Source organism: Medicago truncatula, chromosome 1 (assembly GCF_003473485.1).
Source record: "Medicago truncatula cultivar Jemalong A17 chromosome 1, MtrunA17r5.0-ANR, whole genome shotgun sequence".
Classification (NCBI taxonomy): Eukaryota; Viridiplantae; Streptophyta; class Magnoliopsida; order Fabales; family Fabaceae; genus Medicago; species Medicago truncatula.
The window spans coordinates 42623851-42650429 of NC_053042.1; the positions used below are offsets into that span (position 1 = coordinate 42623851).

At 31.3% G+C, this 26579-nt stretch overlaps 3 protein-coding genes across 3 annotated transcripts; 2 read left to right on the forward strand and 1 right to left on the reverse strand.

The window, feature by feature from the left end:
- The first annotated feature begins 2551 nt into the window (after positions 1-2551).
- LOC11417068 (glutathione S-transferase T3) lies at positions 2552-3199 on the forward strand. The gene has a single exon (XM_003591330.2). It carries the CDS (start codon positions 2552-2554, stop codon positions 3197-3199), a length of 648 nt encoding a protein of 215 aa, XP_003591378.2.
- Positions 3200-6055: 2856 nt separating this feature from the next.
- On the forward strand, positions 6056-6926 carry LOC112419303 (uncharacterized). Its single transcript, XM_024776809.2, has one exon. It carries the CDS (start codon positions 6252-6254, stop codon positions 6741-6743), a length of 492 nt encoding a protein of 163 aa, XP_024632577.1. The 5' UTR covers positions 6056-6251; the 3' UTR covers positions 6744-6926.
- A 7923-nt stretch (positions 6927-14849) lies between these two features.
- Positions 14850-16981, reverse strand: LOC11416788 (WRKY transcription factor 23). Its single transcript, XM_003591333.4, has 3 exons — positions 16456-16981; positions 15897-16040; positions 14850-15772 (listed from the first exon to the last, which is right to left on the reverse strand). Exons 1-3 carry the CDS (start codon positions 16842-16844, stop codon positions 15328-15330), a joined length of 978 nt encoding a protein of 325 aa, XP_003591381.1. The 5' UTR covers positions 16845-16981; the 3' UTR covers positions 14850-15327.
- Positions 16982-26579: the final 9598 nt, after the last annotated feature.

Genomic DNA, 26579 nt, shown 5'->3' on the forward strand with positions numbered 1-26579 from the left:
GTGAAATTTCAGGGGGTAATTGAAGTTTTGTTAATTTCAAAGGATAATTGATGAATCTTACAATTTCATGGGGGAAATTGACTATTTACTCATAAAATAAATGTCTTTTTTACAAAGAAGGAAATCCAATAAAAGTCAGTTTGAAAATAAGTTGTGAAAGGGAACTTTAGGACAACTTTTCGGAGGTAAAATTTACTTCTGCACATTCAACACAGGCCAACATATTCCTATTTTTTATTAATTTTTGGTAAAATCCCGCCAATCCTTTTTTTCCCTTTTCAAGAAACCGCCAAAAGTGCATAAAACCTAGTCATATACTCCCTCCGGTCACTATTATAAGCAAAAATTTATTTTTTAGATTCATTAAATAAATGATGTATATAGTCTATATAAATGACCATATACATCATTTATTGAATGAATCTAAAAAGTAAACTTTTGGAGTATATCTCTTCCATTTCAGTGCTTTCTGCCACACCTATGCTTGCTGCCGCCGCTGACCATTGGTGCAGGTACATTTTTATATTTTATTCTTTTGATTTAAATATATCTTGTTTAATTTTTGTCCTTTTGTTGCTTATCTTTCCTTATGCCTTTTATATGATATATTACTGTACATAGTTATTATATTTTGGTTGCTTTCTCCTGTCATCAACATATTCAAAATATGTAATTTTATTCTTTAGTGATAATCTTGTTAAAAAGCCCATATTAAATTCAGTTATGTGTTTTGTCTATCAGTACTAGCTTGCTTTTTGTTTATTATATTGTTTGATTACCTTTGATCTTATATGGATCTTTATCTCGGTAAGTCTATTCAGTTTCTTACCTATTAGTTTTCTTAGATCTCTTTTTCATCCATTTAGAATAAATGAATTGCAACTATGGCTACTAATGTCATTTTTTTGAAATTGTTTATAGATTTCTTCTAATCAGATCAATGAGCATTCAAGAAAAGTTAAAAAAAGAAAATGCATGTTTTATAAAATATGTTATGGGGCAGCGATGATTGCATATGAATATCATATAAAGTACTTACTAAAGCAAGGTAATAGATTTCTTTATTCTCATGGATGGACTTGGATTCGAGAAACTCTTAACACCGAGATGAAAGTTATAATATGTTTAGAATGGAAACTCATGCTGTATAATGGAAGCTACATGGACAGAGCTAGAAATCAAATAGCCACTAAGTTGTTGGAAAACAAAAATCGTTCAAGTTTATGATGTGTTATGTTTCTAATATTGGATTACCAAACGCTTTCAATTTAATTTATGATAATGTTTTATATAATAATTTATACATTTTCATTTGGTCTAAAAAAAATCAGGCCTTTACAAAATTTAATTTTTTATAAAAGAAAAAAAAAATCTTTTATTTTATTTATGATAATTTGTAATAAAATCTCAAAGCTCTTTTAAAAATATTTTGCCAAACAAATTTGAACTTAAAAGTACTAATTAAGTTGAAAAAAACAACAAATACCAAACAACTTTAACTTCAACTTCAAAGTTTTAATTTTCAACTTTATTCTAAAAGTGACCTTTAGACCTAAAAAAAAGTAGGGTCAAACGAACCCTAAGTCCTCCACACCCCGCGATACTACCATCCTTACAAGCTTCGTTAGTATTGATCTTGACCCACGCAATCAGTGGTTCCTTCCATCCCACTTCCTCCAAATGTCTCGGCTGAGATATCACAATAACAGACTTTGCTAATACATTGTGATAATAATTAACATAACTCATAATAATATTTTTAGCATGTAAAGGTCTTTGGTAGTTGTCATTATGAGTTTCCTTGTTTCTCCAATTCCATATAGCGTGACAAGCGGTGGCCCAAAAGTCTCTCCACTCCACATTATGATTCCAATAGACATTAGTAAACAAATTAAATATAATCCAACTAGATAAATCACCTTCAAAGAAACTTGTTCTTGCAGCATTGTCCACTGCACACAATCAAAGTGCCGTGGCTTTTGGACAGTCCCTCAAAACATGAATTTCAGACTCAATCTCATCATGACAGAACCTACACATAGGATTACCAATCCCCATCTTATGCTTCCTCAAATTTGTTAACAATCTTCCATGGTAGAGCATTCACATAAAATGTTTTATACGTATTCTTCCACAACTTTAATCAAATCTCATCTTGTGCAGCATTGTCAAAATTTGACAGTATATGATAAGCTGATGCAATTGTTTACTTTTATTTGTTAACATCAACGTTGTTTTTTAACGTAATAATGGCGACAACCTTTTTTTTTTACGTAACGGCAACAACTTGTTTTTTTTTTTTTTTTTACATTGTGATTTTTGTATAAACATTTTTGTATTGACGTGGCTTCATAGGAATTTTAGTTTTTTTAAACTGATGCTATTGCCATGATGTGATCAAACATAGAACAACGTTGCAATTCATTCAAATAAAAGATGAATCGAAGAAGAAGTACTTTGCAATTTTCTGTCAAAAAAAAAAGAAGAACATAAGCTTATTGAAAATACTGATGAATATCCTGAATTTTCATCACAAATAAATCGTGGTGGAATGACAAGAGTTAATGAAGTCAATCCAATTCCAGAGGATACAACTCCTAAGAGCAAGAAAAACCAACAACCATCGTGGAACACTGAACAAAATTTAGTATTAATTAGTGGGTGGATAAAATATGGAATATGCAGTGTTGTCGGGAGAAACCAGACAAGTGAACCATATTGGTGTAAAATTGCTGAGTATTGTAATGAGCATTGCTCATTCAATTCTCCGCGCGATGCAGCTGCATGCCAAAACCGTTTTAATTATATGAGCAAATTAATAAATAAATGGGTTGGTGCTTATGATGGCGCTAAGCGTTTGCAAGGAAGCGGTTCGTCAGAAGATGATGTTTTGGCAAAAGCCCAGGAATTATATGCATGTGGGAAGAATGTTCAATTTACTTTAAAGGAAGAATGCCGCGCTCTCCGTGATCAACCACGTCATGGTAGTCAAATGGGAGGAAATGTTGGGTCAGGAAATAGTGGATCTAAGAGATCTCACGGGGACTCAGTAGGATCTAGTGCTCGTCCAATGGGTAGGGAGGCAGCTAAAAAAAAAGGTAAAAAGAAAAGCAAGGACGCTGCTTCCTTGGAGGAAGTGAAAAAGGAGTGGGTTGAATTCAAAGAAATCAAAGTACAAGAGATTGAACAATTGAAATAGTTCACCTTGGTGCAACAGGAGAAAAACAGATTGAAGAAAATGAAACTGTATGTAAAGTTAAATTCCGAAGAGCATCTCGATGACCGGAAAAAAGAGTTGTTGGAAAAGTTGGAGCGTGAGCTGTTTTGAAAATTGCAATCCAATATTTGTTTGTATTCGGTCAAAATTGTCGGTGTTGTCAAGACCTCAGTGTTTGCTTTAATAATTGTCAGTGTTGTCAAGTTCTCAGTGATAGTCCCTAGTGTTGTCTAGTCCCTCGTGACTTATTTCACCTACTATTTGCTTTAATAATTATGGCAACTGTGTGCCCATTATTTCACCTACTATTTGCTTTAATAATTATGCTCACTGTATGCCCATTATTTCACCTACTATTTGCTTTAATAATTATGCCCACTGTGTACCCATTATTTCACCTACAATAACTTATTTCAAATCTGTCACTGTCCACCACACAATGTACTTATATATAGGGACTCATATCTATCAAAACCATTACTACAGATAAGCAGAATGTGGTGGATGACCATATTTTTTCTTTTGGTTCAACAAGTAATTCCAATCATAAGACAAAGGTTATTGGGTTTGACACCGAGTGGCTTGCACCTAATCCTGTTAAAATGAAATTAAAATACCCCCCTCTGATCTGTTTGACATTGGCTAAGTAGCGATAGCGAGCATGCCAAGAACAGGTGAGAAATCAAACTATCACCATCAGCCTTAATCCATTCATGCATATCAGAAGTAGACAAAAAATAAGTATGCTGCCAACAAATTGTTTTGCCATTATGAGGCAGAATAGCAACAATCCCTTCTAAATTATTTAAGCAAAATTATTTAACAGTTGTGAATTATTTGCGAAAGTCAAAAGTATTGAACTGTTATTTGATATTGCTGCTATCACATGTCTTATACTGAAAACAACCTTGATCCAATTTTATCTTCTTCGAGTTATATTTACTACATTTAAAGTAATTGCTTGTAAAAAGGTGTCTCTGACAGTGAACCTTGATCCAAACTTTAAAATATAACTTCTTCGAGTTAATATTGTAAAAAGTTGAAGTTTGGATCAAGGTTCAAATTATTTGAAGTTATACTGAAATTTGAGGTTTTATCTTCTTCGAGTTATATTTAATTACTACAGAAATTTCGAGCAAATATTTTGAACCAAAGTGAGATTGAGTTATTTAGTTTCAAATTTCTCCCTTTACCAAAGGTTCTATTTGGAGTAGGTAAACTAGTGACTGCCCCAGAATGGTTCGCACCCATTTAAATTGGACTTGCTTGGTGAAGAACCAAAAAAAAAAAAAAAAAACACAAGTTGTAGTTAATTTTCTTTTGAATATGGATATGTGCAGAGTATCCTGAGGCAGCTAGTTATACAAAGACCCACATTTGATGTCCAGAGATGATGTAGACCTAGCGTATTCTTAGTATCTAGATCAATCATGTGTTAGGAGAGGAGGATTGAGGCGTTTGTGTCGTCAACCTATGGGATACTGCACTTAGATATATGCCTTGGTATTTCAAATACATTATTTCACTTATTTATTGGAGGGCCTGGGTTACACATGAGAGAAAAAAACTGGAGACAATCTCCTCCCTTACCTATTATCCATACTTGAAGGAGGGCAAATGAAGCCATCTGAAGAAGGTTGCAGTGGCAGCACCACATGAGCATAGAGGTACTCCCGCAGACTTGATCCCAAGATATAGATGTATGATACACTTAGCCTTTATGATGCTTTTGCTGGGAGTGGGGGGTGAGGGGAACAAGAGGTCACTCCTGCTTGGGATTCTATGCATTATATTCTCATGGAAGCAAGTGATGTCTTCCACTACCAAGGAAGCATGAGGAGAGGTGTGCATAAGTCAAAGTAGAATACATTATGGGTGTATTTTTATTTTTTTTTGACATATTTGGTCATGAGATACATGTATTTTGTAACTTCTGACTTCTATGATTTTGGTAAAGATATTTGGTTGGTCGTATTTTAAATCTCATTTAATTTAAAATAAACGAGATGGAGAAGTTTGATGATCCTTGAGATTAAAATGCTAAGTGACTGTAAAAAAATCTTTTTGGTGAGACCTACATTACCCCTTGATGAACTGACGGTAATTAACTCCTAATGAAAAGTAGGATTCGATTGTGGAACGAAGAAGATCAAGATCACATGTCGAATGAAGAAGATGAAGAGGTTTGATGTTCTTGAGATGAAAATTAACTAATTGTAAGAATAAAGATGAAAAAAATTAGATTTTTCTTTGATAGAAATAAATTATCCCCAATTAAACAAAGGATAATGTATAAAAAACCTAATGTTACACTCTCTAAATTGAAGAGCCAACTTAATGGTCATCTCAAATTTGGTGATACTAGATTGGCATGTGTTGAGTATTGTTCCCCATCAATTGGTTCATATGGATGTGTTCTGTTCAAAGAAAATAACATTTCAAAAAGACAACAATGTGAGAATCATGTTCTCTATACGCGCACAATATCATTCAAAGACATCAACCAAATTATACATTACATTGGTTATATTTGTTTCATGCTTTTGAATCTTCCTCGGTTCGACCTAGGACAATCGAAGAAATCATTCCATGCGTTATTTAACCCGATTGAAAAACCACATCATCTTGCAAGAGGAGTGCTACAAACTTAACTCATGTATGATCTTTTTGTGTCTAATTCATGTCTTAAATTTGGTAAGGAACAAAAAAAATCCAAGAGCCTATATAAGAGGAGAAATTCACTTGATTTAATATTTTATTATGGCCCAAGCCCATAATAAAACACACGCTTAACCCTAAATCAACTATTTATCATTATAGAAGCTGCGCCGTATCTTTCTTCCAAGTTCCATCTGCTTCATTTTCCCATTCTTCTTCTTCCATCATGACATGGAAAACATGAATTATGTTAGTGTTGAGTCGTTCAATCTGAACGGTGTTTCCATCAATACCACTGTTGTATATGATCATGATGTATATGGGGATGAGCCGCATGAGGTTGATGACTATATCTCGCGTTTCTTGAGCCCAGCTTATGACACGACAAAGGTTTTTTGGGTCTGGTGCCGAGTGGCATGTGCCTCCTTATTCACCATCGTCTAAATGCAGCTCTGTGCACCTCTGCGATGGAGTTTCGTATCTCATTATTATGTTTAGTGGTGCTTATGAAAGGGTTCCCCAATCACCGGTTAGTTTTCTTAATCTTCCAAATTACACCTTCGTTGGTTTTGGTATCAAAGATAATGTGGCTAAGTTGGAGTCAAATTATGGTTGTGGAATCATAAATGCTGTTGAACTTGGACCCTTGGCTGCTACTGCCATGAAGAAACCTCGTTTGGCTTATATCGGTGTTGATGAGCTGCTTTCTGTGGTCACTGGGCTTTCTCTTCGAAACCAAAGGCCTGTACGCATCTTCTATGATTGGGAAAACCGTAAACATTTCACAGAACTTGTTAAAACCGCTACTATTAATGTTTACTCTTATCAAAAGATTGGGAGAAAATTGCTTGCTTATGATTGGGAGTAGTAGTGGTTTTCTAGAGGAGCTTATGATTGTTTTTTTGTTTGTAAAGCTCATGGTATTTTTTCTCTTTGTTTGCTGGTTTACTTGCACATCAAGGTATTATTAGGGTATTCATAATTCACCAATAAATCATTGCTCCACAACTATGTTTTAGGTTATTTATTAATCAAATTTCTTTTAATGGAATTTCTATAGCTGCTGATAGATCTTCTTTTATTCTAGTAATCGTTTCATTACTGTTTCAAGAAGTTGAAAACCTTTTTACCTTTCTAGATCTTTTCTTTTATTCTAATTGGTTCATAATTGTTTTGAAAATTGTTCTGTAGCCCCGTTGAATTTACCAAGCCCAAATTCTGATTCATTAATGAAAATCTAAGTTATCTTACTTGTAGTGAAGTCTAGACATGGCTATAAACAAAAAGTAGAGGAAACTACTTGCTTAAGGCTTTACCATAATAAAAATAAAAATATATGAATGTAATTTAAGGGTTTGTTTGAGGATTTCTAATTTAAGAGAGATAATAATGGAATTTTGATACAAGCAAGGCGGGATCGGAGATAGGTATTAGTGTCCCTAGTTTCCCCCAACTCCCGTCTTTTGAAATCGGGGAAAACCCAAATCCAATCAATTTGTGTTTTGCCCGTCAAAGACAGGGTGGATTCGGGAGGGTACCTGCGAGTAGCCGTGTACAAGTTCCGATGTCATGTCTGATGAGGTCCCACATATTACATATGGTCACGATCTGATGGCATGTTCCAGTTTTCTGTACTAATTACACTTTAGTAAACTTATGTCAGAATGTGCAAGTAAAATTAATTAAAAGACGATTTATTATGTTAACTATTTGTACTGGTTTTGTTCCCTTCGATGTTTAGTATATCAATTAAAAACCATTAGTAATTTCCCTCATTTTTTTCCCATAGTGAACAATTAGAAACTTCTATGTTTAAGAGAAATGAGTAAATGTCCAACTCATCCCCTCATTTTATAGGGTGTATCAATTTCAGAATCATATTGGTGTCTTAGAAACGTTGTCATGACATATTGGTCCCTTAAATTGGTGTCTGAAATTACATGGTATCAATGAGGTACCATGATTAACAAATACATGATGAAAGGACTAACTTGACAAGCTTTATGCAAAATGAGGTACTAACTTAACATTTTTTAATTGAAGGGGGACCAATGTGAGGGTTGGGTATTTACTTTTAAAGAAACAGATTTAAGTTTTCACATCGAAAATGTTGAAACTATAAAACAATTAGAATAATTGGACTTTTTGTAATTATTATAGTAAGTTTGTGCATTGAGGATGTTTATGTTTTGCCACTTCTTGCAAATGATCAGTTTTTGCTTCTTGAGCCTTGCTTAAAGTATGACTCTATCACACTCTATCACTTTTTTTATAAACAAAATGTAAAATCTAATTTAATTTTATATATGGTTTATCCAATGTAAAAGTATTTATATATCAATGATTAATTACACATGAATAGAAAGCAAGTGGGCAACAAACTACTACGTCGTTAGGCCTTTTTAGGTAGCAAAATCAATCCTCGTAACCACAACATTCATTGACTTATGAGCTTAACATGATGCAACTATACAGGAAATGAGGAAACAAATCTTGTTCATGGCCACGGGCTGTCAAAAACAAATCATGTTGTTTTGACAAAAGACAAGTTTAGTTTTGACAAAACAAATCTGTTGGTCTTATGAAATTCCAAATTGTTTACAATTACTATCATTGAAGTTAAGACCTTCTAAATTGCTACTGAATTAGTCTGATAATAGTTTATTATGTTTATTGCATTGCTTTACTTCCTTTCAGAAGACTACTCTGCCACCAACTGAGTGAGAAAAAAACTCAAATTTGATTTTTGTGGTGATAATTTATTTTTAAATGGTAATGTTAATAGTTTTTTTTTAAAAGACAAACTAATCCATTAAAAATGGTATCGGCGAGAATCACTTAGACCTTCTCCAAAGTTTTAAACCAACATCATCAGACCAACCCAAATAAGCTGATAAATATTAATAGTTAACTATATTTTTACTCCATCATCCAGGTTTAAACTCAAAATCTCTAAATTCTTTTTAATTAGTTCAAACAAGTTGAGCCTCTGTTTGGTTTGGCTTTTGCAAAGCCAGAATCAATTCTGGAGCATTTCAAAAGCAATTCTGCAATATTTAACATGTTTGGTTTGGCTTTTCAAAATAGCTTTTATCCTCCAAAAGCAATTCTAGTTGAAGCTACAATTCCTAGCTTCTTACTTTCCTAGAATCAATTCTACACCCTCAATTCTATTAATTCCATCCCTGCCCTCATTAATTTTTCTAACCCTTCTCCAACCGAATTTTTTCTTTCTGCAGTCTTATTAAAATAAATGTTGGTGAAGAGAATAACATTTATTTTCTGCAGTCTTAACTCTCAATTCTATTAATTCCATTCCCCCTTCACAGTCCACTTTTCTCAACCATAATTCAACCACCCTTCCCAAATTTAATCCAAAAATTTATTACCATCAGCTTATATAACAACATCATCTCCTACAAGGAAAAATTGTGGTGAAGAGAACAACAAGAAGAAAAAATTCTGCAATGAAATTATTGAGCACAGGCAAAATAATTAGTATTGTACTTTAAATTATTATATCAATATTTTAGTACTATAATACACATTATGTTAGTTTTGTAATAATATTTTAATACTCTATTGCACTTTAAATTCTATTATCTATTTGTAATTTTTATTTTCATGATGTTAGTATTGTAATACCTTATATTTTAGGACTATATTGCACTTAATTATCTTAATTTAGTAATTTCTATTTATTTGTATTTAACTATGTCTATTTTGGTAATTATACATTCAAAAGTAATTTTGATCAAAACTATCCGAACAACAATCATTCTGTTTAATCAATTCTGCATTATTGCATCCAAACATAAATCAATTCTGTCAGAATCAATTCTACACACCTCAGAACCAAACACACACTGAATTACTCGACCCTTTTATGGTAATATTTAGATAACCAGGTTTTTGTTTTTGGTGCAGGGTTCTGCTCTATTGAGGATTCACCCTTTTAGTCATGACGTGTGTAACGTAAATCACTCCTTACTTTTCAATTTGGCGTTTAGTGTGTGGAATTTTCTTAGGAATCATGGCTTGTGAGAATCATGGTTCAATGTATCTTTGATTTTCACCCTTTTGTGGATATTTTTGCTAGAAAATCCAATCATAAAATTCTTGTAAAATGTTACCTTTTTAGGATTTTTAAAAATTCATATCAAACATCAAACATACTTAAAATTTCTAAATCAAGATTTCTGTGAAACTTAAAATATACTACAAGACATGATAAAAAAAACTATATGGAATTTTTTAGGCACTATACAACTTTTTCACATATTTTTGTCTATTAATTTTTTAAATGAACTAGTTACAAACCCGTGTTTCGTACGGGTTCAATAACGTATTCGATAAAAAAATTCTTCGAAAGAAGAGATGTTAAAATGATGGAACATTGTGATTCATCATAAAATATGTATGGGCTGATTAAGAGAGCATATAATCAGTTTATGAGATTAGGAATTGACATAATATTTAGGATGAAAACAATTGGAACCAATAAAGGAACCAATGATCTGTGAATTTACGTATTATCCAAAATTATAAAAAAAAAAAAAAAAAGTGTTGTTGTTATAGAGTTACCAAAAAAATGATTGATACCCATATTTACATCAAATGAAATCAAGCAAAGAAGTAGAATCGGTGACTGAAGATAATCTAGTCTAGGATTAGAGTTAAGGTGATCTGTTGAAAGTGCGGATCATGAACACCAAATCTTTATTTGAAAACGACTTGAACGTGCATATTTTTAGGTGGCTTCTCTAGATCAAAAATTAAATTATCACCTACCTCAAACATATGTTCTCGGAAAAATTTGAACCATTGGCCGCCTAAGTATTTTTTGTAACTTGCTCTCTGTGCCGTTATCAAGCGACACTTATACCTTTTTTGAGCTTGTTTGTCGATGAGTGTGATCGTTTTCCGTGTTCCTTTTAGAAATGTCATTGATATCTCATTTGAGAAGTGCTAGGTATAAAACAAATTGCATTGTTAATTAGAAGTTATATATATATATATATATATATATATATATATATATATATATATATATACATTTTTAAAATATTTACCAAAGCATTATAAAGATTTACTGTAGGAAAAGAGCATGTTTTATTTTGTTCAAGATATTAGGAAAACAATAGTACAATTAACATGATACTAATTGGAACTAACAATCAGATTAACGTTACATAATAGTTAGGTTTATAAAAGAGATTGCAAGCTTCATAGACTAACCAAAAAGGGATTTTTGCCAATATTTACACCTGACAAAATGAAAAGAACAAATGACATCCCAAAATCAAGATGGTTTGTCCAAAGCGATACGTCAAAATAGTAGAAGTTCAAATAGTTCAACAACAAAGATCTACTTTGGAATAACTCGAATTTGCAAGTTCTTCTGTGACTTTTCGAGATCAGAGATGAGCTTACCACCTTCTTCCATCACTCGCTATCTGCAGAAATTGAACCACTTCCCACCCAAGTAATTTTTATAGCTTGCTCTATCGGCGGTAATGAGGTGACAGTTATACAGTCTCTGTGTCTGGTCATCAATGAGAGTGATTGTTTTGCGCTTTCCTTTCAGAATTATTCTTGACACCTCGTTTGGGAAATGCTAAACAGGAAAATAACTGCAATATTAGTCTAATGCATATTTACATGGATAAGATGTATTTGAATATATTTACATATAATTTATAAAATAAAGGTAGCATGACTGATTTTAAGCTAAAGAAAATGTAGCATGACTTCTAATTTATCTTCCTATTATCTTCCTATAAAGTCTAGATAAACGCATGCATGTACATTATATGTACCCCGTTGACCAATTAACATTGTTGAAACAAATGAAAATTAAGCATCACTTCCGCACGTGCATATATAGCTAGCACCATTTGACATTGATGTCTTCGAACATTTGGTGCAACTCTCATAATACAATCCAAACTGGTTAGGGTTGAATTTAGTTGTTTTCCAAATAGTGATGCAGTATGTTTCCTAACACAAATTATGCACATGAAATAAAGAATAATGCAATATGTATTTTTAATTTGTGCGTAAAAAAACTCAAAGCATGTTTGTGCATAAAAAAAGCAGACATTGACTAAGTTTATAAATTCAGCAATTGGCCTAACCTGAGACAGTTTGAAAAATCGTTGTACGAAGTACGTTGAGAAGAAGTCAAACTCTGACTTAAGTTCTAACTGAAGCTTTGACTCTGAGCTTAAGAAGTGTTAAGGTCACAACAACAATTCAAGAAACATGGTCAAAAAACAATCAAATCGGATTGTGAAATAATAAGTTACTCTAACACTGTATTGTGAAATCATAATGCAAACTTACTAAGTCTTAAACTTCTCAACAACCGGATGATGTAGGTTGATGAGAAGCCTCGAACCTGACCAATTGTTACATATATTTGGATTGCCGTTGACTACAAAATGGAAGCAAAGAACTCAAGGTAAATAGATGGTAAATGATAAAGCTACATAGTATTTTTCCCATAGTGTTACATCAACTATATTCCCACTACATAAAGAAAGACATCTTTCGGGTCATTATCAAACTTATACAAAATTCTATCGTCTAATGCTGACAAAATAGAAAATAATACATTTTATATTTAGCAATGTTTAGTTTTTTTGAATAAGAAAAAGATATGCATAATTTATATGCCTTTTTTTTGAAGAAAAGACATCTACAATTTTACTTTTAATTAAAATCAAAATTTTATAAAAATTATATGCATTAACAAAAAAACAGACATACATAAAGTATTACTCTAAATGCTAATATGTGTGACTGTATATTTGCGAAGTTGAAGAAAGAAAATAAAAATATTTTGTATCATTAAATGATAGCGTGAATAAAAATATATGTGAGGTTGTTATGATTAAACGATATTTAAATTAAATATATAAGTGATAAAAAGATAATCAAATTTCTTTGAAAAAAATGTATTAAAATTAAATGGAACCTCCTTAAAAAATTTAAATGAAACGGCTAAAAAAAAATTAAATGGAAGAAAAAAACATATTGAAATATAATATTATAAAATAAAATAAAAGGTTCCCAACGTGATCATAGATGCTTGTGAAATAAATTGTCGAGAAGTAGTTTTTTGAAGTACTCCCTCCGTTTTTAAATATAAGCAAAAATAATTTTTTAAGTTCATTCATTTAATGATGTATGTGGTCTATATTATAAACCACATACATCATTAAATGAATGAACCTAAAAAGTCAATTTTGCTTATATTTAAAAACGGAGAGAGTAGCATTCAACAATGTTTGGCCAAAGCTCATTCCATTCAATTTTATGCATTAAAAAAAGTACATTTTTTAGTAAGTACTTAATTGATATTGTACTTGGTTTAACTTCTCCTTAAAAATGTAGAAAAGTTGAAAAAGAACCGGGTCAAACGGTATCTTAATCTCCCACAACGGCAGTGTAGAAGCAACTGAATTTGGGAGGAAAAATTAGAATATAGTTAAAAATAAAAAAATTGGAAAATAGTCAAAAGTTATATGCATTAGCGTAACAAAAACACAGACAAATGGACATAAAATATTACTCTAAACGTTAATGTGTATGTGTAAATATTTGCGAGGTTGAAGAAAGGAAATAAAAGTATTTGGTATCATTAAATGACATTGTGAATAAAAATATTTATGAGGTTATGATGATTAAACAATATTGAAATTAAAATAATTGATAGTGTGTTTGACCTAACTTCTCCTTAAAAATGTAGAGAAGTTGGAAAAAAGTCGGGTCAAATGATACCTTAATCTCCCACAACGGCAATGTAGAAGCAACTGAATTTGGGTGAAAAAATTGAAAAATAGTTAAAAGTTATTAAAAATATAAAAATTATAAAAGTTATTAAAAATATTAAAATTATAAAATAATTAAAAAAAATGGCGAGGGGCAAAATGAGAAATGCACCCTAAAAATGATGAGGTGGCACTAAGCACACCTCATCAATAGGAAATTATTAAAATGCCCCTTCTAAAGATAAAATGGTAAAATCATAGGCATTTATCTTTATAATATAGTAAGAAGATGCACTTAATTTCAAGTTTGATACATTGGTGTATTAAAAAAATAAGTTTGATATATATTGCTTAGTTAGTACTTGATCAAGTGAGCAGGTTTGTAACAGGGGCAGCATTTACTTGCCACTGACCACGTACAGAGGAATAGAAGAATATTGACAAATTTTAAAACACAATTTTGGCATTGGAACAAAAACAACTAGGTTACTGATTGTTCTCTGCTTTATGCTAAACAAGTGAATGATTTTTATTCGATACAATGTATCTGCCATTTACCATTTAAGAGAAATAAAACCAAAGCGTATAATAAAAGAATGAAAGAGACCAAGCCAAAGTGGTCCTTCTTAACGGTGGCGTGTCGTATATAATATAACCTCTACCAATGTGTTAACTTAGCATATACCTATCCGTGAACGACCATATAATTTGAATTATTTCAATTATATTCTTTCACAAAGATATACTCTCACACACATGTTCAAATAAAACCAAAATTATAAACAAGCACGGGTTGTCTTTATTCCTTCATAAAGAAAGATAACATGTGTCCTTATCAAGATCTATTACATCATATATATGACCATATCACACATATCCTTATAGCTTGTATAGCTTTTTCTCCTTTTGTTTATGTTCTTCTTTTATCAATGGATTGCAATTGCATAGCGTGCAGGATATAAAGAAGCATTTAAACTTCTAACTCAAAATAGATAGGAGTGGTTGAATTGTTCTTCCCTATTTATAACCTTGCTTCCATATTACAAAACTTTCACCAAAAATTCTTCTAATTGAAACTATAATTTGTTTTACAAGAACAAAATTGAAACTATAATTTGTTTTACAAGAACAAAACATAGTAAGACTTCTACACCAGTGGTTCCCTTTTTAAAAACCTTAACCTAACAACTATACATCAGTGAAATCAATGCACATTCCTTCATCAAAAAGAAACAAAAATACAAGACAAATGAGAAGTCAAAATCATATGGTTAAAAATAGATATAGAAGAAAACTCTTCACTATTTTTTTACCATTTCAATTTCCCTCACGGCACAACCCCACCAATGACATAACTTTGTTCCTTTTTTCTTTCAATTCTATACTAAGATACTAATATTAAAGTAGAACAACAACCAGACCCTGCATTGGATCATGATCCATCATGGTACAGTACAATAATCATGATTATGTGGGCTACATGGAAAAAGATAAAGTGGACTTTACAAGTATGATCATCACCAATATCACCACCTATCAGTCATATTAGGAAGAAAAATTACATAGTTGTTACCTAAGTCTTATAGAAAAAGTCAGCAACAAAATATACTACTAAAAAAAGAAATAAATAACATAGAAAGCAATAATGAAGTTATTTATCAAATCATATATAGTTATCTACTTTTCTTTCAACATATGTGAAGGAACAACATCTTGAAGTAACCCATTATCCCTAAGAAATGCAGTTGTTCCTGGATTACAAAGCTGTACTCTCTCTTGAGTAGTAAAAGGTGAATTCTTGAATGATGAAGAATTGTTATAAGGGTGACTCAAAGAGGACAATGTATTAACAAGTAGTTGTTGATGTTGATAGGGTTGTTGATGATATTGTGATAAGTAGTTCCCTTGCAAAACTGAACCAAAGTTAGTGGTTGAAAATCCACCCGAGACTACACCGGCGGGTTGTGGTATTTGAACTCCGGCAAAGGCGGAACGGGACATAGTTGGACTTGGATGTGTATGTTGGCCTTCATAAGTTGTGACTACAATGCTTGGATCAGTATAAGAACGTTCCACACGTTTCTTGACATTACATGAAGCAGTGGTGCAACGATAGTAGCTCCTACACAAACATAAACACATAGCATATTCCAAATGTTACTAGTTTACTAAATGTTTTTGGGTCTAAAATCTAAATTAATTAAACCAAAAAGAGTGTGAACTCAAAGAATTTTTATGAGTGGTACCTTGGAAAAGGGCTATTTTTGACAGCTTTTTGACCGTACTTTCTCCATCGGTATCCATCTTCCAGATGATCAACCTCGCTTTTCGTCATGAAAGCAAATCTTGGTTCTCTCTGTCTCTTTAGATTTGTCTTCTTCGTTTTCAACCTAATCACATATATACAACCAGATCCCATAATCCATCAAATCTTGATTAGAACCATCCTAATTTAATTAATCAATCTGATCAAAACAAAATCAAAAAGCAAGTCCGCACCAACATATTCATTTGCTAATTAATCTAATCTAATTAGATTATATAAAAGCACATACGTACTTTATACCATACCACCTCAAATTATAAATGTTTGAAGTGAGATTCCAACAACCATTCACTTTTTTTGAAGTTATTTGTACTAACAAAAAAAACACTAGAGAGAAATGAAATGAAACTCAAGAAAACCATAACCCCACCAAAAAAAAAAAATGTTTAAATATTTGTCTTCTTCAACACAGCTGAAATAAAAATGTTCACGAGTAAACACCAAAAAAAAGAGAAAATTAGAAGAAGAAAAAAACCCACTGTTTATTTGTCTTTTGCTTTTCTTCTTCTTCATCTTCTTCTGCTTGGTCAACAAGAGTTTTATTATCATTGACTGCTTCACTAGATGCTGATGAAATCGAACAAGAATTAGGAGTTGCAGGTTGTTGCTGGTTCAAAACCTCAGAACACTCTTTTCCAGTGGTGTCAGATGAAGCCTTAACAGTAGACATGGTTGATAGTTGTGGTACATCAAGGAGAGGACTATAGTCATGACCACCAAGTAACTCCATAAACCCTAAAGAAGAACTCCTTTCAACCTCACAGAAATCAAACACGCTTGAAAATTGATAACCATTATTTAGCAAAGATGAGGAGGAATCAACAACATCCTCACTCTTCACACTTAGACCCATGTCTTTCTTCTCCATATGATATCTCAAATGCACAAATCCAAATCCTTCATTTGTAGACAACACGCTCTTGTGGTAATAGTAAGTAGTAAAAGTTGAAGAGAGAGAAAAAAGAGAGTTTTGGGTTTGCAAGAAAAAAGAGTGAGAGAGGTGTGTGAAAGGAACAAAGGTATAGAAAATGAAAGGGGATAGTTGACCGGCAATTGTAGGTCACCAAATTGTACTCCCTCCTCTCAATTTAATTGTCACATTTGGATTGTTGGCAGCTCTAGAAGAAAGAAATTGTTAGTTTAGTTGATTTTAATGTGAAATGAAATTTGATAAATAAAAATATACTATGAATAGAAAAATATAATAATTGTTTCATTAGTATTTTAAAGATACATTTATTTTGAGAAAGAGAAAAAATACAAAATAACAAAAAAGGATTTGTTAACTCTCTTGTTAACATGAAAAATAGGTAATCTGAAGTTCCACAAGTACCAAGTAACTACGTACCATTCATCTACTTGCGCCGTGAGAATAGCTCAGTTGGTAGGACAATGCATTATTATATGTAGGTGTCGGGGTTCAAATCCCAGACACCTCACTTGTTCACCTTATAAAGTCAATTCTAACCACTAAGCTACCTGATAAAAACAAAATTGTTCCATCCAAAGATTAAACTCTTGTTATTCTAATCAATTTTTCTCTTTCATAAAGCTTCTCAATCATTTAAGTTCAATTAGTTGGTTTAAAAGTGACAATTATTATGAGAGGAATGAAGTATATACTCTCTATCCTAAATTATAAGTCATGATTTTTTTTCCCCCAAATTATAAGTCATTGTATAGTACTAATGAGACATTAATGCTTTTTTTTGTCAAGTAGCCTAGTGGCTAGAACTCACACAATTAAATGTGGAGAAGTGAGTGTTTGGGGTTCGAATATCGGCTCCTGCATAAAATATCCATTGTCTCTACCAATAATGAAGCTAAATTTATGGGGACTTAATGTTGTTTTTTCTAATATATCATTAACTATTTATTAATTTTTTTTATTATCTTGAATGGAGAATAATTTTGTAATACAACTCCTATTTTTTTTTCATACAAAATTTATTGTACCTTTTTAATTTGTGTGATATAATTTGTCAATAAAATTTTGTGTGATATAATATGGGACTAATGAAATAAAAGGTTATCATGTACTCGAATCGGCATCTAATATCGCATTTCCTGATCTTTCAAAACAAAAACAAAAAACATAGTATTTCTTGTATTTTAAAGTGCATTTTTATTGAAATAAAATTATATTTTTGCTTCTTAAAGAAAAATGAAATAAAAGAAAAGGTTGAGCCGGTGGCATTCATTGAATGCATAAGGAGGGAGAGAGTTGAGTCGATGCATTCATACGTGATGTTTGACTGCTTAACAGGTTTTGTGTGTGAACGGGGTTCCGCATACACTGCCACGTTCTGGATTCTAACGCCGTTTAATCAATTTTTCTTATTCAAATCAATATTTTAATTTATTTTATATTCTCAAAATGGCTTATTGAAATAGTTTTCGGTCGTGTGCATGTGAACCACAAAATCTGATCAATCCTTGGTCCACTTTCTTTTGTTTTCTTTCATTTTTTTGTTTTGTTTTTGTACTCGAAACTTTTGCAGCACGTATCAATTCGGTATTTCACCATGTTTTTTAAATAGAGAAATGCTGATAAGAAGTTTTTAAAAAAAATAAAAAATTAGAAAATGGTGCATTTGTTATCTTTAAATTTTAGAAAGTGATTTTTTTTTTACGTTGATTTTATCATTTATTTTCATTTTTAGTTTCTTTTTTGACAAGTGACATTAGGGCACTTGTCAATAAGATTTTTTTTGTTCTACGCGTGGCAAAATGGGTTACGTTGGTCGGATTGATCCGTTTAATGCATACCGGTTAAATTGAAATTTTAAATTCAGCCTTGTAAGTTAATGTCTCTTTTAATCCGTCGAAGAAATGGGATCACGGGGCAGTTCTCAAGTTGGTTTTAAAAATAAATTGTCGTTTTTATTGAGAAATTATGTGAATTCACATAATTTCTCTAATGAGATCTCACCACTCAAAATGTTGTTTCTCAACTCAAGAATCTCACTCAAAGAAGTTTCCAATTTTCATAATAGTTTCCTCATTTGGTTTTCAAGATTACCCAAAGAAATGATGAATGAAAAGCTTATATGGTACACAAATGCCGAAGAAAACGTGTTGTGTTTGCCCTGAATTGTATCGCGATTTGCAGTAAGTACACAATATGGTTGTTGCCGACTTGCTCAATCGCACCGCCTTATCCAATCGTGTCGCAATTTTTATGAATCAAAACATCATCCAGGCACCACCAATCTTGTCGCAATTCAGAACCTTCATAGCAAAGTAATTTTGGGATGATGGTTTGAGGTTCTCATGTATACGGTAGTGATTTTCACCTTTGGATATACAACATATATACGACACCTTGTATTTATCATTTAAAAAATTTAAATAGAACACTGTTCTTTTAAAAAAAAAATACATTTTTATTTTATTATGTGCCTCATTTCACTTATAGAGCCGAGTCTCTGATTTCGTAGAAACGACCCTGCATAAATGTATTAAAAAATAAATCATTTTACGATTAACTCACTTTTCACAATCGAACCAAACATACACAATATTATTTCATTAATATTTTCAAAACTACTTGGTGCAGAAGTTATTGGTGTACGTCCTTTTTATGTGTCACCTATATATACGTACTAGGTCGATTATTTCCCAGAGCATTTTTTGTAATGATACAAAGCTTCTAGAGTTTCTTATTTACAAGATAAGATGAAAGACAATGCTCTGCAACCGCATTCACAGCCAAGAAGAAGCTTTTAAAATGTTTTGGCACTTGTACATCACAAGTCACAACCAATATTTGGCCTGGCATCGACTTTATTCGGACATTTTTTTTTCGAAAAAATGTAGCAGAAAATCTCACATACAAGTAGGTATTAAAAAATTCGTGAATTATGAGTTAGAAATGTTCATATCGTTAACATCTTAGTTGTACTTACAAATTCTTCATACATGCGTTTCTACATTTTTGAAGAAACTTAAAGGAAAATATATAGTGATACTGAAACAACCAAAAGAAAATCCAAAGTTTTGAAATAAAATTGTATGACGTACCATAACTGTTCTTATAAGAAATCTACATTTTAGATTCACGAAAAGTTAAGTTGTCGGTAAAACAAAAGGCAAGTTAATCTGCATGTGTGTTTGTTCACATTATAAATCACAAAAGGAGAAAAAGTGATGGGATTCATTCAACAAAAGCAAAGGATGTTCACAACACAAGCATGCAAAAGAATTTGGGAATCCTTTTACGTTCGTGCGTTTCTATTTGCAAAGAACTGATCCAATTTTAGATTGCCGCAAAAGGATTGATGTACACTTTTTATTGGTGAGTGAGTGTGTTGAAGTTTTTTTTTTTTAACCGTATCCTTTACATGCGCAATTACGGAAACTAATCAGTCAAGCCTGAGATTCAAATGGATTACAAACACACGCTTAAGAGTTTTAAAGTTGCTGCATCTTAAAGTTGAATTTAAACTGAGTACAGTTAGAAGAAATTTGTGTCATCTTATCTAAATGTTTTTGTTACGTTGAAATGAAGTCTGATCCAAACATTTAGGATTTTATTTATTTTTTGACCAAGCATTTACGGAATAAAAGGTCCTCTACAAATTTTTTATTTTAAAATTAAGATGAAAAATGAACAATTTTGACCTGACACGTTTTTTTTTTTGGTAGTGTACTTGACACGTTTGCTTTTGTGGTCTATTTTAAAATTTTCAGTTTTACGGGATTTAGGGATGTTTTACATAAAATACTTAATAGATTATTGCTAATATGTACATAGGGATATAAAAGTATCAATTTGTTGCTGTGATTGGGGGTTGCTTAACTTGCTTGTCAGATACGTTTGGGGAGCTCAATAAATAGACAAAATAAAATAACTCATCAAACAAATAAAATAAGATAAAGTTATTAATAATACAAATAATATTTTATCTTGTCGTCTACATAAAATAGTTTTCAACTAATTACTGCATCACTAAATTTGTAAATATGTACACCTCATATTTTTCTAACTTATTCAATATTTCATTCTATATTACTTTGTAAAAAATATATTAATTTGGATTTGTGTATACGGTAACAAAGTAACCGCGTACGCATGTATTATTGCCGGCCTATAAAATGAAAATGAATGGTTTAATTGGCAGCATTAGATGTTTTCCATTGCCTCATGAATCATGATTTCATGTATATTTGATCCTAGATTTCTTACCCCACCTAACCGTTACTTTTGATCACTAATGACCCACTTGGTGTGTTGAGCTTTATCCTTTTCACGATCAACTTAAATAATCATATCTTCTCTCTCAATCTGTGGGAAGACCTTCTAGAAGATTGACATAATTTAAGGCATCATTTAGCTAAATCCAATTTGTGATGGTGTTGTGAAGCTTCTCGTTGTAGATTTTTTTTAAAAGTTCACTGTAGTAATCAACAGTGGTATATCATTATTTTAAATTAAGAATCTATTCAGCGTTTGAATGAGTTTGCGTGCGTAATATAAGGTCAATGTCTCCGGTCTTCAGCGCACAGAGATGGATTGGTACAAAAATATTGGTTGAGTTTCATACTAAGACAATTCTCATAATTAATTCTTTTTGAATAAAAATACTCTATAAAAGTTCTGTCCTTGCAAGCACACTTTAATTTGTATGAACAATGCATATATACTCCCTCGGTTTTATATATAATGTTGCTTGTTGGTTTTGCATATTATATATTGCACAAATTTAATCTACATTATTTCTTACTTTATATGTTTCAAAAATAATTGATTATTTTCATATTGTAATTTTAATTTTTTTAATATATTTTACATGAAACCTATTATTTTACTGTGTTTGCGTAATATTAATATTAATAAAAATATTATATTCTTAAAAAAGTAATTAAAAAATATATATTTTACATTTTGGTATCCAAAAACCGATCAAAATTAAACCGTATATAATTGAATCGGATCAGTTTAAAATTTTTAATATAGTCATCCAAATCGAATTGAACCACATGTGATTATCCAATCAAACCGCACCGCGAGCACCCCTATTTACTTAGTACTATGTATTCTCTTTAATCTCAAATATAAGCAACATAGGTGTGTTTGTTGATATTAAATATAAACAAAAAACATTATTCTTTAAAAATGCATTACTTTTTTTTTTATCAATTATAAAACATTAAATGATATATATATTTCTCACTCATATTCCCCCCCTCTCTCTATCATATTTCCCCTCGCTCCATCATTTCCCTCTCTCTTCTCTTTTCGCCCTGCCTTCTATATATTTTGGAGTTTCGGAGAATTGGATGCGACAATATGTCAATGTTCTACGGCCGTAAAAGAGGACGACACAACATCTCCATCTAAAAATTTAAGACGTTAAGATACAAATCGACTCTTTTATATTTACCTTTTTACAAACCAAATGAAAGCTAAGACATATTTATACCATAAATTTTGCTTCTACATATATTTATCAAAGAAAACTAATAATAGGATATATGTGGAGTCAGTGTACACTTTTTCGATTTTTCAATCATCATTAAACAACACCAACATATATATATACATAAAATAATATTTTCCTGAATAAATTATTGTTATTTTCTCTTTCAAAAAATATTATTTTTTTCATCCCCGAATTTTATATATTCATGTAACTATTTAGTATGTGGAATCCAACCAACATAGCCCCACCGTTAACTGTCTCCTTCCAACAAGGGTGGGGGGAAAGTTTTTGTGTGCACGCAAAATTTCTGACAAATTTCATAATTTTTAAAAAACGTTACATGAAATAATTGATTGAGTAATTATTTCGGTGGTACCCTTGTCATACATATACCTTTCAAGCATTCAGATTTTGCTACAAGAAGCTGCAAACATGGAAAAAATAGTACATAGCATAAATGGTGAAAGAGGAGGAGCAACGCCAACCCATGACTTGGTGTTGGTGTAGTACTATATGATTGATGATCGACTAGAAACTTTTTCTCTCTGTTTATCCCATCCTGTACTTTGTGATAATGCTGACATTTGTCCACAACTTTGTTGATTATGATTAGTATATTCGCCGATTAAGATAGAGAAATTAATATATGTGTACGTACTACTCCATCATCACCCACATCAATTAATGAACTACTATGACATTTCATTGAGAAAATGCTCTAGGTGGTGTGATTTTACAGATCTATAACTCACAAATATTGATAAATCATTTTCATTGACTACGTACATGTTATTTTTATTTTTTTTACTAATTTACTTGTTATCATTTCATGCGATTCTCATCAAAACAATTAAACTTAAGTGGTTGATGAGTTTTATCAATAAAGAATTATTCAAGAGAAATTTAACTTTGATTTTTGGATGGAGTAGATTCTGGCTATATTTAACCTATCTTCGAGCTGATTCTCCTGACTATCGGAGAATTAACATAAAAAAATAAATGTGATTTCCTCAAAATACATATAGAAATTAAAACCGTCTTTTTTTTGTTTTCCTAAACAAAAATCATATAGAAATCCTTTTTTTTTCCTACAAGGAAGACAAGTATTGGCCTAATTTGTAGAAGATTACTGTTTCGTTTTTCTAAGGCTTGGTTTAGATGGAGGGGAAAAGATAGTTTTGTTGGGTGGAAAATATCGAGAGAAATTGAGAAATCATTCATATTTTTTGAAAGAATGTTTTTTTTAGAGAATGATAAACTAATGATAATGATTCATATATTTTTAATATTAAGAATATTATAACAATATGAATTAAATTTAAAAAATTCACATAAACCCTCCAAAAATCTCATTCAATACAACTTTTAGTTCCACAAATGAGGAGAGTTTTGTACTTATATATGAAGAAAAATTAACCCCCCAAAGCTCTCCTCTCTCAATGTCCTCTTTTCTTCCACTTGCTTATTCCTGTTTTTCAAAACATTCATTCCATTCCGTTTTAAACTCGCAAACAAAGCCTAATGGTTTTATAGTATTTTTTCTCTCTCTAAATAAAAGTAGGGTAATGCTATCTAGGTGCCCCCGGGGCACTGGTTAAGAAGCAATAAATTCATAGATTCTACTTATCTACCTTAATAAATTGAGAAATAATAAGTAACTAATTAAAATTAATAAAAGTTGTGATCAATATTCTCTAAAGGATGCAGTTTTGTTTTGAAGAGGATTTAATTACACATTTAATGAATTTGTATTTGATATCTTATTTGAATGTGTTTTATCTTTGGAATTGCTAATTTATTTTGGACTTTAAAATATCTTGTCTTTGTTTAATTATTTCAACAACTTTTAATTAAAAAAATGAAAGAAGACAATATGCTGAGTAAAATTCAAAGGATGAAAAAAAATGGTGCAAAAAAAAATTCACAGGAAAAAACAATACTGTTGTGAGGATGAGGAAAATTTATAAGAAGAATTAAAATAATATTATGTTTCTATTTTACAGGATATAAATTGGTCAACTCTCAAAATTATATAATAGTTGTGCAACATGAAGAATGACAGACATAGGAATATTGATAGAGGTAAAAATCATGTGGTGATTAAATGAGCTAGTGCTATTTAATTGTTTGACCAACTATTTTTTTATTTTATTTTTTTGGTAAATAACCTATTAGTAGTATTTTTGTTAGGCGTTATATTATACTCCATTCGGTCCTTTTTATAAGAAACAAAATAATCAAATTTTTTAATCCTTTTTATAAGAAACTTTGACCAATTTTCAAATGTATTAGAAGTTAAATGTCATGTGTGTCCTTATTTAAGAGAATATTAAAAGTAAGTAAATTGTTGTAATCAAAATAATTAATATAGGGGCATTCATGCAACGGTACTCGTTTGTGAAAATAATGATTTTTTTTTTTGTTTTTGCACCGGTTTTCGACCCATCAAAGGTGGGCGATTAATCTGACTCGTGCGTAGAGGCATGTGCATTGACCAAACATTGTTACCCCTGGGAATCGAACCCGAACTCGATGATGATTGATAATAGTGACACTAATTTTAATACTATTTCCAGTTGCTATTATAAATTATTATTTTTTTAGATTTATTCAATAATGTATTTAATTTATATTATAGTTTAAATGTATTAGTAATTCAATAAACCTAAAAAAAACTATTCTTTTTTGTTTATAATAATGCTTAGAAGAAGAGGAAATCCCTATTTTAAATATCCGTTTTAGAGGAATCACTTTTAGTGGTGTGACCCTACCAATTCTTACATGTTTTGAAAATTCAAATATTAAGAAATTAATTAATCTAATCTCAAACAAAATTCACAACCTTATTATTAGGATATGCAATGAAAATTACTCTTCTGTTCTCTAAATAAGGCATTTGAATGTTACGTAGCGATTAGTTCAGGAGATAACTCATATCTAAGAGGTAATTTATGAATAAATAGTATGTGAATAGGAGCCCGGTCCCTAACATTTATTTTCCTTTATATAATTATATCATATATTTTTTATAAATGATGGATAACACATGCATTAATTATGACGATTGACATCTCAGCTATCGCCGCCTCAGTCACCATAATATTATAATCAGTGGCGGAGTCAGGATTATTGTAAAGCCCGGGCAAAAAAAAAATCAACACATTTATAGGGGTTTACATAAGAAATTGCAAGCAAATAATAAAAAAATCTAAAAAAATTGCCCAATTTATAGGGGTTTATATAAGAAATTCATAGGAATTTACATAAGAAATTGAAAAAAATTTGGGCCGGAGCCCGGGCGAGTGCCCGGGGTCGCCGGGCCATAGAACCGCCCATGATCATAATAGTATAAAATACACTTCCCTCAATAGAATGATATGTTACTTATAAAAAATCACACAAGATCAAATTTGATGTCGCAAGTATGAAACTTTCATGATGACAATCATATTATATTATGAAATCTAAATACAAATTAAGATTAGCTTTAATTTAAAACACCAAAAAGCATCCTAAAAAAAAATAATAATAAATAGTCTCTTGCAAAGGAGTAGAGATTTTGTTTTTTACGTGTTGCTTCTCTGATTTACATTTTAATTATAAGTTTAGCATTTTGGCCAATGTTGGGGGTGGGAAAATGAAAGCACTTGGCTATGAAAAAGAAATGTTGTTGAGTTATAAAATAAAGAGAGTTACTTTTCCCACCCTATTTCCTTCTCGCACGCCCTGCAAAATTTCCAAAAATACCCCTTGTTCGGATTATATAATCCGGACCCGATTGTTAGTGTTTCCGGAAAACGAAATCCGGACCAGATGTTATGTGATTTTTTGTGTCTTTCTTAGATGTCAAGGGTCTCTGTTGACCGTTATATGAACCTCACACAAGCTGCAATGCAATTGCAGGATTCATATGAACGGTCAACAATGACGATGACACCACCGACACCTCTAAAAAACTAAAAACATTTGAAGAAAACGGAAGAAAAGAGGTGAAGTGAAGAATGAAGGTATTTGTTGAAGATGAAAGCCTATTTATAGCCTAAAACAAGTCATAGATCATTAATACATTCAATGAAAACGTGTTAGTGGTAGTAACCGTCCAAACCCACATTAATGGCTCTCTTTCAAAAGAATCCAATGTTGAAGCTTTCCGGATTTTACATTCTGGAACGTCCTTA